This window comes from Martes martes (genome assembly GCF_963455335.1).
Source record: "Martes martes genome assembly, chromosome: 4".
Taxonomy (NCBI): Eukaryota; Metazoa; Chordata; class Mammalia; order Carnivora; family Mustelidae; genus Martes; species Martes martes.
In genome coordinates, this window is record NC_137891.1 from 151041687 (window position 1) to 151057879 (window position 16193).

A 16193-nucleotide genomic window follows, 5' to 3' on the forward strand; every position below is an offset into this window, starting at 1 on the left:
CCTGTGTATTTTTCTTCAGTGTTGCATAGAAGTTTGTAGGAACAACATGGTATCTGACAAACTTGAATTCAGATTCTGGTTCTGACTCTTCCTAGGTTTGTAACCCTAAGTAAGTAATTTAACACTCTACACAGTAGCTTTCTATTCTGTAATATGGAATAATAAAAATACCAAATACTTAGAGTTGCTGTAGGAATAAAATGAGATAATGCAGTTACAGTGCCTCACAGAGTGATTGGTACCATGTAAAAGTTTAGTAAATTTTCTGGTTAGTAATAGAATTCTATACCCTACTATTATCTACTTACTATCTATCCTCCCTTCATCATCAAGCTCTTCCTTCTCTGACTTCTTTCTTCACTTAGAGCTGTCTGCACACAGGACTCACCAGTTTGAAAATAACCTTTTTGGTTTTTGGTGGGTTTTTTTTTTTTTTTCTGTTACTATTGCCATGTTAGCTACCAACCTGTTTTTCACTTTTCTTTTCTTTTTTCTTTATGTGGCCATTTTTTCCTCTTCCTGTCCTTTCAGGTAATCCTCTTTAGTTTGCTGTTTACCCATACAACTGTGCTTTAATTTTTCTTTCCAGAACCAATAATAATCTTAAGGCCAGATCCATTGGTCTTTTCTGCATTGGTTCCTGCTTTCTTGAATTGTGTTCTGTCAGAGAGTCCAGATAGTCTCCTGCCTGTCTGGCCCTTTGCTTTTTTTGCCTTTGCCAGGGACTGATACATACCTCTACCTTGTTGTTCCCTTCCTTTTTCATACCACTGGCACCATATGCTGGTGACTCCTAAATATTTATCAAGCCCTCTGCTCTCTAATCTCACATTTCCAGTTAGACATTTTGGTGTTTATCATTTTCTTTTCTTTCTTTCTTTTTTTTTTTTTTTTCGATGTTTATCATTTTCAAAGTCAATGTGTCTAAAATGAGTCTCATTTTGTTGAAAAAAATTAGCTTCAGTTTTGGACTCTCCTATTTTTGTAAGTGTTTTCTTTCTCATTATTGCCACCCTTTTACCTAACATCTGAAATTTAGAAATCAGATCACAAGTCTCTTCTTGCCCATCCTCTTCTTGCCCTTCTTCCTAAACCAATTTTAGTATCATGACTCTGAGCTGTGAAAATCTTTACTGCTGCCCACTGCTGCTGTTAATGATGGGAGGATGTCATATCTCATGGATATATTGGAGGTAGGAAAAAAAGATGAGATACAGATCCTCCTCTTATATTACTTATTTTTTTAATTGTCTGCCTCTAATCTGTGTGCCCTACACATTCTCTTTCTTATTCCTACCCTCTAGATCTGTTGTGATCTAGAATGTTCCATATCTCCTTGCTTATGTGAATTCTGCCCATGCCTTAAAGTCCAGCTCAAATCCCACCACTTCTCTAAATAAAAGTTTTCCTTCTCTGTCTCTTAGTCTATATTAGTCTTTCCTATGTTGGAACTCCCAGAAGAGTGTGTATTTACCTAGATGGTATGTCCAGTAGGTTATCTTCTTGTGCTATGTGGTGTGTGTGACTCTAGTATCTTCCATCCTCTGTTGTAAACTCCTTAAGGTAAGAAATTGTACTGTGGAAAATTTCTTTCACTATATTTGATAATATATTATTAGATGGAGATAAATTTAAGGAAGCTGTTCACAATAGAAATGAATGAACTTCAGTTTTGTGCATGAAATTAAAAATAGCCAAGACACACCCAGAAACCCTACACAAAAAGGATTGGGAGCATGGTAGGTTCATAAAGTCAGACTTTTCCATAAAGTTCATACTTGTTCATGCTACTCTCCTGCAAAAGAGGCCCCCACTTATTTGTACTTTATCAGTAAAGGTTCAGTAATCATAGTAATTGTCCCTTTTTGGTTCATTTTAATCACTTGGGTTTTTTTTTTCCCTTAGATGAAGAGGGATGACTTATTTTGGGTAGAAGTAAAATTAGATACATGAGCTCAACATTCTTTTCCTAGCGATAATGCTCTTAGAACATGCTGGGAAGCATATGATTGGGAAATAAAGGCAGGCTGTTGGTGAGGATTTCTAACACCCACCTAGTTTAATAGACTTCCTTTCTGTTCTTTGACCTAAACATCTTGCTCTGTAGTTGATACTTTTTTAATATTAAGAATGTTCCTGTAGGGGTGCCTGGGTAGCTCAGTTGGTTGAGCGTCTGCCTTTAGCTAGGGTCATGATCGCAGAACTCTGGGATCGAGTCCCACAGTCAGCTCCCGGGTCAGCAGGGGAGTCTGTTTCTCCTTCTGCCACTCCCCACTGCTTGTGATCTCTCTCTGTCTCTCAAATAAATAAATACAATCTTAAAAAAAAAATAAATAAGAATACTCCTATAACTTCCGTTTTGAGAATTAGACCAACATAATGAATGTACCTGATTATTTCTAGTTTTGGATTAGTCTGTAGAATTTAAAAAATCAGTTAAATAACATTTTTATAAGATTACTGAAATATTTAAAATTTCCCCTGTTCTCATTAATAATTCTTCAGGTATAGATATACTAGTATAAGTATATGTCTTTATATATGCTTTGAGGTTTTTAAGTGAGTATTCATAAGTTACTGGTATCTTTATTTTTTACTCTGTATTTTATGTGAAACAGAGGCAAATGTATTCATGTTGCTAATGCTTAATAGGTTTAATACTTAAGTTACCTCTTCAGTTGTATAACTCACTTGGATTGCTAAAATAAATTTTACTCTTTTACTGTAGCTAAGAGTTTTTATGTATTTGTTTAAATTCTGTTTTTTACTACCTTTGTCACACTTCATGGGATTTGGAAGGATGGGGATGAGTTTATCATTTTCATTAACTTGTGTGATTTCTAGAAAACAGGACGTTTTCCTTGAAAGTTCTTTTTTTTTTTTTTTAAATTTATTTATTTGTTAGAGAGAAAGAGAGAGAGCGAGCACAGGTCGACAGAGTGGTAGGCAGAGGCAGAGGGAGAAGCAGGCTCCCCGCGGAGCAAGGAGCCCGATGTGGGACTCAATCCCAGGACGCTGGGATCATGACCTGAGCCGAAGGCAGCCGCTTAACCAACTGAGCCACCCAGGCGTCCCGAAAGTTCTTTTTAAATAAAGCCAAGATACTAGCTCAAAGATCCCTTCTTTGATGAGGAACCTTGGATGTGGCTGCTTTGGTATTTTTCTAAAACAGACCTTGGCACTCTATTACTGTAGTTTTTTCACTGCATTCTTTCAAGTCTCTTAATTGCCATTATCCTCCTTTTCTTCTGTTGGTGGCACAGATAGGCAAGTAGAGCATGACCATGCAAAGTAGAGCATAACCAGGAAGGCTTCTGCAAATGTCTTCAGTCACGTACTTGATAGGATGGCATTTGATAGTGCTGAAGTCGTGCAATGAATCAGAAGAGGATTTTCTCAAAGGACTACCTTAAAGTTAAGAGACAATTATCCTAGTTAGTGGAAGATACTGTTTGCTAGGAGAGCCTGCGACTACCCTAATCAAGGGCGGGGTTTGGGGGGGGGTGGGCTTGGGGAGGTGGGCCAAGAGGGAGATGTGCATTTGTTGCCTTCACTTAGTCTCAGGATAAGCAAGCTATACCAAAAACAAAATAGCCAAGAATATGGGAATACTGATATTGATAGGGAAATTGCATTTCAGTGGTGGTAGCATTACAAGTAATTTTGCAGTGAAATTTGATTCTGATTCTTGTAGTATGTATGTTTGCATCTGTTCATTTTGATTTTGTGCAATTTAATAACTTTAAGTTTGCTTCCTGAAAGAGTAGGCCCTTTTATGTATGGATTAGTGTTACGCTTTTTAAGAGATGATTTTTTTTAAGATTTTATTTCATTACTTGAAAGAGTGAAAACCAGACAGCAAGAGTAAGGTGAGAGAGCACGAGCAGGGTGAAGGGCAGTGAGAGAAACAGACTCCCCGCTGAGGAGGGAGCCCGATGTGGGGCTCAGTCCTGGGACTCCAGGATCATGACCTGAGCTGTAGACAGACACTTAACTGACTGAGCCACCCAGATGCTCCAAGAGACGATCTTTTATTATATTTAGAAATAGACATGAAGATGGGGCCCCTGAGTGGCTCACTCAGTTAAGCATCTGACTCTTGATTTTGGCTGAGGTCATGATATCAGGGTTGCGAGATCAAGCCCCAAGTTGGACTCCGCACTAAGCGTGGAACCTGGTTGTCCCTCTCCCTCTGCAGTAACCTTTCCCTTGACGCCTATAGTTACTACTATGTGGATTTTTACTGAGCTAAGAAGTGAGCCTGGAAAATTTGAGTGAATTTGTTTACTCTGTGGAAAAGAAAGGTCAAGAATGAGTAAATACTATATTGGCTTGTTTATTCCCATTCCTTCTGCACAAACTTATCTTCAAAGAGTGTATTTAAAGTGGCTCAGTAAAAGACTAGTTTTGAAAAATGGTTCTATTTATTAAAGGAAACCAGCCTTATTCCTACTATTGGTAGTTCTTACATAAAAATTCGGTCACATTTGAAACATCTGAATATTTTTATACTGGTATGAAACCGCCAGAGGTATGTGATATTTTAAAAACTCCAAACTTGACATTTTCAGGCTATAAAAGTAATATGGGTCCATAGTAATCTTGTAAAATATAGAAAAGTATTTAAAACACCCTACAACTTCACATTCTACAAAGAGCCATTGTTAACATTTTGTTATATTTTTATGAATATACATAAATGGCTTTATATTTATTTGTGATTATACTGTACATGCTTTAAAAAATTAGCATTAGGTCCTAGACATTTTCTTTTCTTTCTTTCTTTTCCTTTTTTTAAAGATTTTATTTCTTTATTTTAGACAGAGAAAAGAGCAGGGGGGAAGTGAGGGGCAGAGTGAGAGAGAGAAAGAGTCTCAAGCAGACTCTGCACTCAATGCAGAGCCTGACTAGGGACTCAGTCTGACATCACACCTGAGCTGAAACTTAAGAGTTGGCTGCTTAACTGACTGAGTCCCCCTAACTAATTAGCGCCCTCCCCCTAGACATTTTCTTATGTTATGTGACCCATTTAAGGTAAATTTTATTTTTAATTAGATTTGTAGGAGTGTCTGGGTGGCTCAGTCCTTAAGCATCTGCCTTTGGCTCAGGTCACAATCCCGGGGTCCTGGGATTAAGCCCCATATGGGGCTCCCTGGTCAGTGGGGAGCCTGTTTCTTCCTCTGCCTGCTCCCCCTACTTGTGCTCTCTCTCTCTCACTGTCAAATAAATAAATAAAATCTTTTTTTAAAAAAGCAGATTTACGGGGCACCTGGGTGGCTCAGTGGGTTAAAGCCTCTGCCTTTGGCTTGGGTCGTGATGCCAGGGTCCTGGAATCGAGCCCCGCATCGGGCTCTCTGCTCAGCAGGGAGCCTGCTTCCTCCTCTGTCTCTCTGCCTGCCTGTCTGCCTCTCTGTCAAATAAATACATAAATAAAATTCTTTAAAAAAAAAAAAGATTTACAATAGAAGTAGAGGCATCAAAATTGCATCTATTTATAAAGACTAAATAGTATTAGAGATGAAGTCCAAGATATTTTGGTGGGGGGAGGGCTGGGAGACGGTGGGAAATCAGTCTAGAGTATTTGAGGATGAGACTAAATAACAGATATTTTTTCCTTTACCCACCCCTGAACATTTTTAATTAAAGGGAAAGAAAAAAAATTTTTCCACAGGATTCTTAAAAAATGCTTTTTAGGCTAGCATATCATTATATATAAATTGTGCAATAACTTTATGACCAAAGTAAGGTTTTTATGATAGATTATATTCCAAAATTAATAAAATTACTTGAGCTGTAGTTGGCATTTAAAAAAAATTAATAATTTACCTATAAGAAATTTTCAAACCACTGTAATTTTCCCAGTTACTGTGTTAAAGTGAAGCTGTTATTCCACTTTCCTGAAGAATAAGAATAGTACATAGTGTTATGTAAAAGACATACAAATATATAAGCTTAAAACACAAGAAAGGTGTATGCCACAGTAATTTGTCTAAAGCAGTAAAAATTATTTCCATATAATGGAAATTTTAAATGTCAGATCAATCTTGGTCTATAGACGATGAAAATATTGAACCAGTATAGAAATTTAGGTATTATTTTAATTTAACAAAAAGCATTTATCATAGGTCATTTTGATGTTACTATTAATATTGACTTATAGTTTAAGTGCAGAGTGAAGGTTTTCACAGAACAGTAAAAGAACATGAAATCCTCTCTTTCTATCAACCTCAGGCACATATTCCAAGAGTTTCTACCAGGTACTAGAAACTTTGTGGTAGTTACACATCATTGTTTAATTAATCCTCTGGAATGTGCTATGCATTGTACTAGAATGTCTCAAAGAAAGATGAGACATTGGCTCTGTCCTTCAGTTTAGTGTTTAGAGGTAACTATAATACAGTGTAGTAAGTGTGATAATAGAGGTTAAGGACAAACTGCGATCAGAATACAGTAAAGAAGGCTCAAGGTGAGTCAGAGATTAAGTTTGGCTTTGAAGAATGGGTTGTATTTCCAGGTAATGATGGTATGGAAGAACACTCAAGGCAGAGGAAATGGCTTAAGAAAGGCACTGGGACATTGAAGTATATTGTCTCTTAGAGAAAGAAGATGGTTTATTGAGGCTGGGGTATAGGTGAATGTAAGGAAAAGAGGGTAATAGAAGAGGAAGGATAACATGGGGCCCAGTATTGAAGGGTCTGATGTATCTTGTAGGCAGTTTTACTTTATCCTACAGGGAAGAGGAAGCCATTATATATTTTGCAGAGGGACTAAAGAACTCTCCTTTACAATGAGTTACTTTTTAAAAGAAAGTTGGACATTTGGAACAGGAAGAAACAAAGAAAAACAAAATATGAATCAAGGAAGGGATAGTGAAAACTATTGAGAACCAATGCTAGGTGCATATCTAAAACTGTATCTTAATTTTGAGTGTGGATCGGCTAACAGTATCGGCAAGGTTAATAATTTAGGCATGAAAAAATTTAGGCTTGCCGGCAGACTAATGATAAAGTACCAATGGAGCTTACCATTATGAATCTGTAATCACATAGACTCATGGAATGTCCACACAAAAGACTTTCATGATCATCCGTTGTGTGGGCCTTTTGAAGGGAACTTTTTAAAGAAAGCAGCATGATAGTAATTGCATTTTTAGATCAATCAGTTGGTTGAGAAAATACAAGTAAAAATCGGTTATTAAAAGCATTGTTCAATGTTTTATTTAATCACAGAAGCATATACATATATTTGAAAAATAGTGGCATACTTGTGAGACATTTGGTCTATAGACACTGTATAGCTTAGTGATTAAGGACTCATACTCTGGAATATCTAGAACCTAGTTTGAATCCATTACCTGCTAACTGTAACTTTGGATAAATACTTGTCCATCTGTGCCTCAGTTTTCTCATCCATAAAATGTGAATAACGATAGTACCTACTTCATAGATCTGTCATATGGATTATAAATGAATTAATATATGTAGAGTCTGGAACAATACCTAGCACATTATAAGAGCTATGGTAGAAGTCCTTGTTTTGTGTAGTCATGCAGTCATTCAGAGACTGTCTTCTAAGTTTTTCTTTTGTTGTTCTTAGATTCTTGTTCTGATGAGTGATTGATGGGGTCTTTGAATAGTATGTTATTAAAAAGATACCATTATTTTTAGAAATTTGTGTTCACAATTTTATTTCATCTTTTTTGAGATCTCTGCCCACCTCCTGCCCAAAACATGTGTTAGTTATCAATCTCTTCTTCCTCACTTGTGGTTCCTGGAGAGAATTAAGTCCTAATTCCTTTTGGAAACCTTTTTATAAACAATTAATCTCTCTCCTGTGTATCTGCAGTGGTACTAGTATTGTACCATTCTTCAGAGAATTGGGAAAATAGCCACTCAAATTATTTTCTTTGGTCCAGGCGAGGAACCCCAAATGTTAGAGGACATATAAATCAGGCCATCTTGGCTGCTCTGTTTCATGTGGTAATGATAATGGCAGTGGCTGCTTTCATCTATTTGCCAAGGTCTCTTGTATTTTTTTTTAAACAGACTTTTTTCTTTAGAGCAGTTTTAGGTTCATAGTAAAATTAAGCAGAGGGTACAGAGATTTCCCAGTGTAACTTTTTAGTTTCTGTAGCTTTTGTCATTAAACATAAAGTATAGTACATAAATAAATATAGCATTTTAAAAATGATTAATCTTTAGGAAATTCCTTCCTACACTGAGATCTCTATTTTCTTCCATACATTTTTTTTAAAATTTTATCTTCCATACATTTTAAAGTTTTGATATTCACAGTTAGGTCTGTAATATACCTGGAATTTATTTTTCTCTTTAATGTGATTTACAGTCTTCTTTTTATTTTATTCTTTACCGTATGGGCATGCCCAGCATATATACTGAATATTTAATTCTTTTTCCTTCCAGTCAATTTTTTTTTCCAAGTTCGTGTCAGATGGGTAATGTGCTGAGGCTGTAACAAAGTTTGAGGGGAGCTATATGTCACACAATGGCGTGAACACCCAATCATCATGCTTATGAACTACAAAAGGTTCCTCTTTCCAGTCAATTTTAATGTCATGTTTTCACATCATTATTTCGGCATATACTAGATCTCTGTCTAAATTCTCTTTTCTTCTCCCTCAATCTATTTTTCTATCCTTGTATCAATACCAAACTGTCTTAATTATTTTAGTTTTCCTATAGTTCATAATACCTGGTCGGTTAAGTCCTTTTACATTTTACTGTGCTGTTTCTTTTTCTTTTTTCTTCCAAATGTGTTTTAGAACCAGCTTGTCAGACTTCTTGCAAAACCTTATTAGGATTTTCATTGGAATGTATAGATTAATTGGGAAAAAATTGACATCTTTATGATGTCACACTCATCATTCACAAATATTTATGGAGTACCTCTTGTATACTGGGAACTGGGAAGATAGCAGTAAACAAAACTCACAAATACCTCCCAACTAGTGGAGCTTATGTTGTAGTGGAAGGAAGTAGACCATGAGCAATATAATTTATTTAAATTATATGCTCTGTTATTCATAATAGCCAAAACCTGGGCGCAATCTAAATGTCCATCAAATATGTATCCATACAATGAATACTGCTCAGCAAAAAAAAAGGAACAAACTGCCTATACATGCAACAACTGAGACTAGGTTTACAAAGTTGGATACAATAGATTATGTATGGTATGATTCCGTTTATATGAAATTTCTACAGAAGGCAAAAACTGTAGTGACAGCAGATCGTTGGTTGCCTGGGGCTTCAAATAGGAGTGAGGATTGACTGCAAAGGAGTATGAGGGAACTTTTCAGATAATGGAAGTGGTGTAAACTGGGTTGTGATGATGGTTGTACAATTGTATATTTGCTAAAACTTACTTAATTGTATACTTAAAATGGGCAAATTTTATGATACGTAAATCAAATTTTAGTCATGAAAGAAATTGAAGAAGACACAAAAAGATTGAAGAGCATTCCATGCTCATGGATTGGATGAATAAACATTGTTAAAATGTTTGTACTGCCTAGAGCTATCTATACTTTCAATGCCATCCCGATTCAAAATTCCACCGACATTTTTCAAAGAGCTAAAGCAAACAGTCCTAAAATTTGTATGGAACCAGAAGAGACCTCAAATTGTTAAGGAAATGTTGAAAAAGAAAAAACTGGGCGCATCACATTGCCTGATTTTAAGCTTTGCTACAAACTGTGATCACTAAGGCAGCATGGTACTGGCACAAAAATACACACATAGACCAGTGGAACAGAGCAAAGAGCCCAGATATGGACCCTCAACTCTATGGTCAAATAATCTTTGACAAAGCAGGAAAAATATACAGTGGAAAAAAGACAGTCTCTTCAATAAATGGTGCCGGGAAAATTGGACAGCTATGTATAGAAGAATGAAACTTGAACATTCTCTTACACCATACACAAAGATAAACTCAAAGTGGATAAAAGACTTCAATCTGAGGCAGGAATCTATCAAAATCCTAGAGGAGAACATAGGCAGTAACCTCTTCGACATCGGCCATGGCAACTTCTTTAAAGATACGTCTCCAAAGGCAAAGGAAACAAAAGCGAAAATGAACTTTTGGGACTTCATCAAGATCAAAAGCTTCTGCACAGCAAAGGAAACAGTCAACAAAACAAAGAGGCAGCCCACGGAATGGGAGAAGATATTCGCAAATGACACTACAGACAAAGGGCTGATATCCAAGATCTATAAAGAACTCTTCAAACTCAACACACACAAAACAGATAATCACGTCAAAAAAGGGGCAGAAGACACGAACAGACACTTCTCCAAAGAAGACATACAAATAACTAACAGACAGACAAATGAGAAACACAAATGAGAAAAGATGTTCATCATCATTAGCCATCAGGGAGATTCAAATCAAAATCACATTGAGATACCACCTTACACCAGTTAGAATGGCAAAGATTAACAAGACAGGAAACAACAAGTGGAGAGGCTGTAGAGAAGGGAACCCTCTTACACTGTTGTTGGGAATGCAAGTTGGTGCAGCCACTTGGGAAAACAGTGTGGAGATTCCTTAAGAAATTAAAAATAGAACTACCCTATGACCCTACAATTGCACTACTGGGTATTTACCCCAAAGATACAGATGTGAAAAGAAGGGCCGTTTGTATCCCAGTGTTGATAGCAGCAATGGCCACAGTTGCCAAACTGTGGAAAGAACCAGGATGCCCTTCAATGGACAAATGGATAAAGAAGATATGGTCCATTATTAGGCCTCCATCAGAAAGGATGAATACCCAACTTTTATATCAACATGGATGATACTGGAAGAGATTATGCTGAGTGAAATTAGTCAAGCAGAGAAAGTCAGTTATCATATGGTTTCACTTACTTGTGGAGCATAAGGAATAACATGGAGGACATTGGGATATGGAGAGGAGAAGCGAGTTGGGGGAAATTGGAGGGGGAGACAAACCATGAGAGACTGTGGACTCTGAGAAACAAACTGAGGGTTTTGGGGGGGTGGGTTGGGTGAGCCTGGTGGTAGGTATTATAGAGGGCATGTATTGCATGGAGCACTGGGTGTGGTGCATAAACAATGAATTTTGGAACACTGGAAAAAAAAAAAGAAACAATAAGAAAATAAAATAAAGCTGTTTAAAATAATTATTTTATACCAGTACAGATGAGCCTTGAAAATATGCTAAGTCACAAAGAGGTCAGTCATAGAAAACCAGATGTTGTATGATTTAATTTATAATAACTATCCAGAATAGACAAAGCTTATCAAGATAGAAAGTAGATTGATGGTTGCCTGGGGTGATTGGGAGGGAAATAGAGAGTGACTTGCTAGTGGGTATAGGGTTTCTTTTTGGGGTGATTGAAAATGTTCTAAAAATAAATTGTGATGGTTCCGAAACTCTCTGAAGGTACTAAAAGCCATTGAATTGTACACTTTAAATGGGTGAGTTGTATAGTATGTTTATCTCAATAAAGCTGTTCTAGAAAATGAATAAAACTACTGCTATATATGAAGGAGACTTAGGGGAGGGAGGTGTTGGTAATGGTGCTGGTGAGGAAGGCCTCACTGTGAGAAGGTTATAGTTGAGCAAAGACTTGGAAGAGATGAGGGTTTGAGCCATATGGATACCTGGGGAAAAGACCTTTTTCTAGGAAGAAGGGATAATCAATGGAAGATCCTGAGAAAGGAGCCTGTCTGGCATGTTTGAGGAGCAGCAGTGAGGCCAGAGTGACTGAGCAAGGGAGAGTGCAGTAGGAAATGAAGTTGGGAGTTGCAGGGCCATTGTGAGGGCTTTGGTATTTACAGTAAGGGAAATGGGGAATCAGTGCCGAATTTTGTATAGAGAAGTGACTCATCTGACAGAGGATTTTTTTTCAGTGGCTGCTGGGCTGAAAATAAACTGTAGGTAGCCTGGGTGGAAGCAGAGAAACCAGTTAGAAGGCAGAAATCCGAGAGAGAACAGTGACTTGGACCAAGGTTGAGGAAAAAAGTGGTCAGATTTTGAATATGTTTTGAAGGAAGAAGCAATAAAATTTGCTGACAGATTGGAGATGAGATGCGAGAGAAAGAGAAGAGTCAACATGCTAGATTTTTTGGCTGTAGAAATTAAGAGGGAGAAGAATGAGGATAAAGCAGATTTGGGGGGGAAATACCAGGAGTTCTGTTTTTGACATGTTCGAGAAGCTCATCAGACATCCAAAGATAGGTTTGAGTAAGCAAATTGGATTTTAAAATCTGGAGTCTAGGGAGGAAATCCTGAAGTAAAGATAGTATTTAAAGCTGGGATTCCTCCAATCTACCAACACAATATATTTAATAAGACTTTGTATTCTCTTAAGATGGGGTTTTAAAAATTGATAACCTTCCCCACTCTCCAAAGATAATAAATGTTAGTTTTCTTGTATTTCAGGATCTGCAAGATGAAGTTCAAAGGGAGAATACTAATCTACAAAAACTACAGGCCCAGAAACAGCACGTACAGGAACTCCTTGATGGACTGGATGAGCAGAAATCCCAGCTGGAGGAGCAACTGAAGGAAGTTAGAAAGAAATGCGCTGAGGAGGCCCAGCTGGTAAAGTCTAGGGTGGAAACATTCTTTGCTTGTTGTTGCTGCTTTTGTCGTTAGGTAGCAATCTAGTCAACAGTTGGGGGCACATAAAGGAGTTGGAGCACTGTTCATCCAGAAACTATAGGTCCTTTTTTGGGGAAAGAGGGCACTTACTGTACTGCTTTTCCAGATTTTAACTGACTGAGCCACCCAGGCACTCCGATTATTTTCCAAATTTTAGCTGAAAGTGTGGTACCTATACTTTCAAGTCCCTCTATTTATTTCCTGATTGCCCTTTTCTACCAAAAATACATACTTCAAAAAAACCCCAAACCCTACTGAAATAGTAAACTGAACAAATAAACATATTTGCATTATGGAGCATTTTAATGACAACTCTTTTTTTTTTTTTTTAAATCCCCCTTTCTTGTCATTTACTCCCATGTTACAGATCTCATCCCTGAAAGCTGAATTAACTAGTCAAGAATCACAGATCTCTACTTACGAGGAAGAGCTGGCCAAAGCTAGGGAAGAGCTTAGTCGCCTACAGCAAGAAACAGCAGAATTGGAGGAGAGTGTGGAGTCAGGGAAGGCTCAGCTAGGACCTCTTCAGCAGCACCTGCAAGATTCACAACAGGAAATCAGTTCAGTAAGTCTTTGTGGCAATGAGACATGCTCAAATGGGGCTCTACCGTATCCTCTTAGTAAATAATACTTTCTCAATTTGTGTTCTTTTCCCTCTGCCTAGTCTGTTACTTTTTTTATACAAGTAGGTTTCTTGTTGCCTGTCGTAAGTTAAAATTGTCATACATCTTGTACATCTGGTTATTATCACTGGAGTATGGCTAAGGGTATGGGTTTTGTAGATGTATGGTTTAGGTTCAAGTTCTGGCTCTGCCACTTACTGCCTGAATCATCTTAGTATCAGATTCCTCATCTTTAAAATTGGAGAATTAAAAAAAAAATTGGAGAATTAACAGTCCCTCTACCTTTTACGTCTGCTGTAAGGATTAAATAAAATAAATGTAAAGGATTAAATACTGTGAGACAGTTAAGCATTGTTTGGTACATAAATGCTCTCCAAGTGTTTATTTTTATGTAAACACCCCCCCCAAACCTTAGCTTATTTGGAGACCTTTATTATTTTAATTAGGAAATTGTTCTTTATATAGATAAAAATGCTTTGTTATGTGGGTCCACAGTATAGATCTTTTGCTTTGTCATTTCTAGGCTAACCTAAATGGAGAATAATATTTTATAGAATGATAGTAAGATGGTTAGGAGGAGAGAGATGGTGTAGCTCATTCCTTTCATTTCGAATTTGAACAAACTGAAGCCAAGGAAGGTTAGGCAACTTATTTACCTGTGGTTAACATCGCCTTTGAAAGAGCCACAGCCTAGAATCCAGATCTTCTAACATGTAGTCCCATGTTCTCAGTTAATTATTATGTGTAACAAAATCCTACCCCTTGTTAGGCTTTCTTCCCCTCTCTTTTTTTTTTTTAAGATTTATTTGACAGAGGTCACAAGTAGGCAGAGAGGCAGGCAGAGACAGAGAGGGAAGCAGGCTCCCTGCTGAGCAGAGAGCCTGATGCGAGGCTCGATCCCAGGACCCTGGGATTATGACCTGAGCCGAAGGCAGAGGCTTTAACCCACCGAGCCACCCAGGTGCCCCCTTTCTTCCCCTCTCTTATCTCACAGGTGAATACCTACTCACTCATCTTGTAAGACATGGCTTAACTTCTTACTGCTTTACAGCATTTTCTGAACCCTTTCTATATTGGACTCTACTTCTATTATGGCAATAGTAACATTTTCCCCTGCATATTTGTTTATAGTGTCTGTCTCCCTCAGCAGACTGAGCTTTTTGAACTAGGAACATTTTTTTCTCTCTTATCATTTAGCACAGTTCTTATCCCAGTGTAGGTACTCAATAAACAGGTAACCCAAAAGAAGGCTGTCTTAGTGGGAATGCTACCAGCTGAATGAATATTTTTTTTTAAGATTTTATTTATTTATTTGACAGAGAGAGAAAGATCACAAGTAGGTAGAGAGGCAGGCAGGCGGGGTGGGGGGAGAGCAGACTCCCTGCTGAGCAGAGAGCCCGATACAGGGCTCCATCCCAGGACCCTGAGATCATGACCTGAGCTGAAGGCAGAGGCTTATTAACCCACTGAGCCACCCAGGCGCCCATGAATGAATATTCTTTAAAATAATTTTCTTCTTTGAGTTTACTTAAAAATTTTTTAATAAATAATTTATATACCATAAGATTTATAGGTTTTAAGGATGCAATTCAGCGATTTTCAGTAAACTTAGAGTTGTTCAGACATCACAATCCACTTTTAGAACATTTCTGTCACTCCTAAAACACTCCTTGCACCCATTTGTAGTGAGTCCCAGCTTCTGCCCCTAGGTAACTACTGGTCTGCTTTCTCCTTCTGTATGTTTGCCTTTTCTGAGCACTTCATGTAGATGAAATCAGACACTTCGTAGTCTTTTTCTTGAGATTTCCTTCACAAGCATAATGTTTTTGAGGTTCACCTGTTTTGTAGCATATATCAACACTGTATTTCGTTGTATACTTATAAAGTATTTTGTTTATTCGCTCACTGATTAATGGGCATTTGGAATCTTTCTACTTGTTGGCTATTATGAATAATGCTGCTATGAAAATTTGCATATAATTCTTTGTGTGGACATGTGTTTTCATTTGAGGGGAGTATGGAATAGTTGATTATGTTGTGAAGTTATGTTTAAATTTTTTTTTTAACTTTAAATTGCCAAACTGTTGTCCAAAGTCGCTATACCATTTCACATTCCCATTGGCAGTATATGAGGGTTCCAGTTTCTTCACAATCTTACCAATACTTTATTGTCCACCTAACTAATTTTAGTCATTCTAGTGGGTGTGAAGTGGTATCTCATAGTTTCTAATTTCTATTTTTCTAACAACTAGTAATATTGAATATCTTTTCATGTGCTTATTATCTATTTGTATATCCTCTTGGATAAAATGTCTGTGTAAATCTTTTTCCCATTTTAAAAAAAAGTATTGTCTAATTATTATTAAATTACAAAAGTTTTTAAAAAATATCTCCTGGATATAAGTTCCTTATCAGATATTTGATTTGCAAATAATTTCTCCCAGTATCTGGCTTGTCTCTTCATTTTCTTTAAGTTTTTTGAAAGGGAATTTCTTTCAAAGGAAGGAACATAAATGAGAAAAGTAGAAAAGATTCTGGATATTATAAAATTATCATTAGAAAATAAAAGTGTTTCTGAGCAAGGAAAATAATCTCAGCAAACTATACTGCCAAGTGTGCCAGATAATATTTGCTATCTGTGGAAGGAATTATTTTATATTCTTGCATCTGATCTCAAACCTTAAGAACAAACATACCAGGGGGACCTGGCTGGCTCAGTCAGTAACACATTTACTCTTGATCTTGGGGTTGTAAGTTCAAGCCCCACGTTGGGTGTAGAATTTATTTAGGAAAGTAAATAAATAAGTAAATAAATCAGCCACAGACACACAAAAAAAGAATAAACATACTGATTTCTTACATTTGACTTAGTGACTTGTGTGTCTTTCCCACAGAGGGCAGTATTTTCCTGTGGGCCTATTAAA

At 37.1% G+C, this 16193-nt stretch overlaps 1 protein-coding gene across 2 annotated transcripts in view; it reads left to right on the top strand.

Annotated features, from left to right (window-relative positions):
* Positions 1–16193, top strand: part of EPS15 (epidermal growth factor receptor pathway substrate 15) — a 140986-nt gene that overhangs the window by 84952 nt on the left and 39841 nt on the right. For both annotated transcript variants that reach the window (XM_080801409.1, XM_080801410.1), the window contains exons 14-15: positions 12425–12586; positions 13014–13211. In XM_080801409.1, the coding sequence (XP_080657535.1) occupies positions 12425–12586; positions 13014–13211 (360 nt within the window). The remainder of the gene's footprint in view (positions 1–12424; positions 12587–13013; positions 13212–16193) is intronic.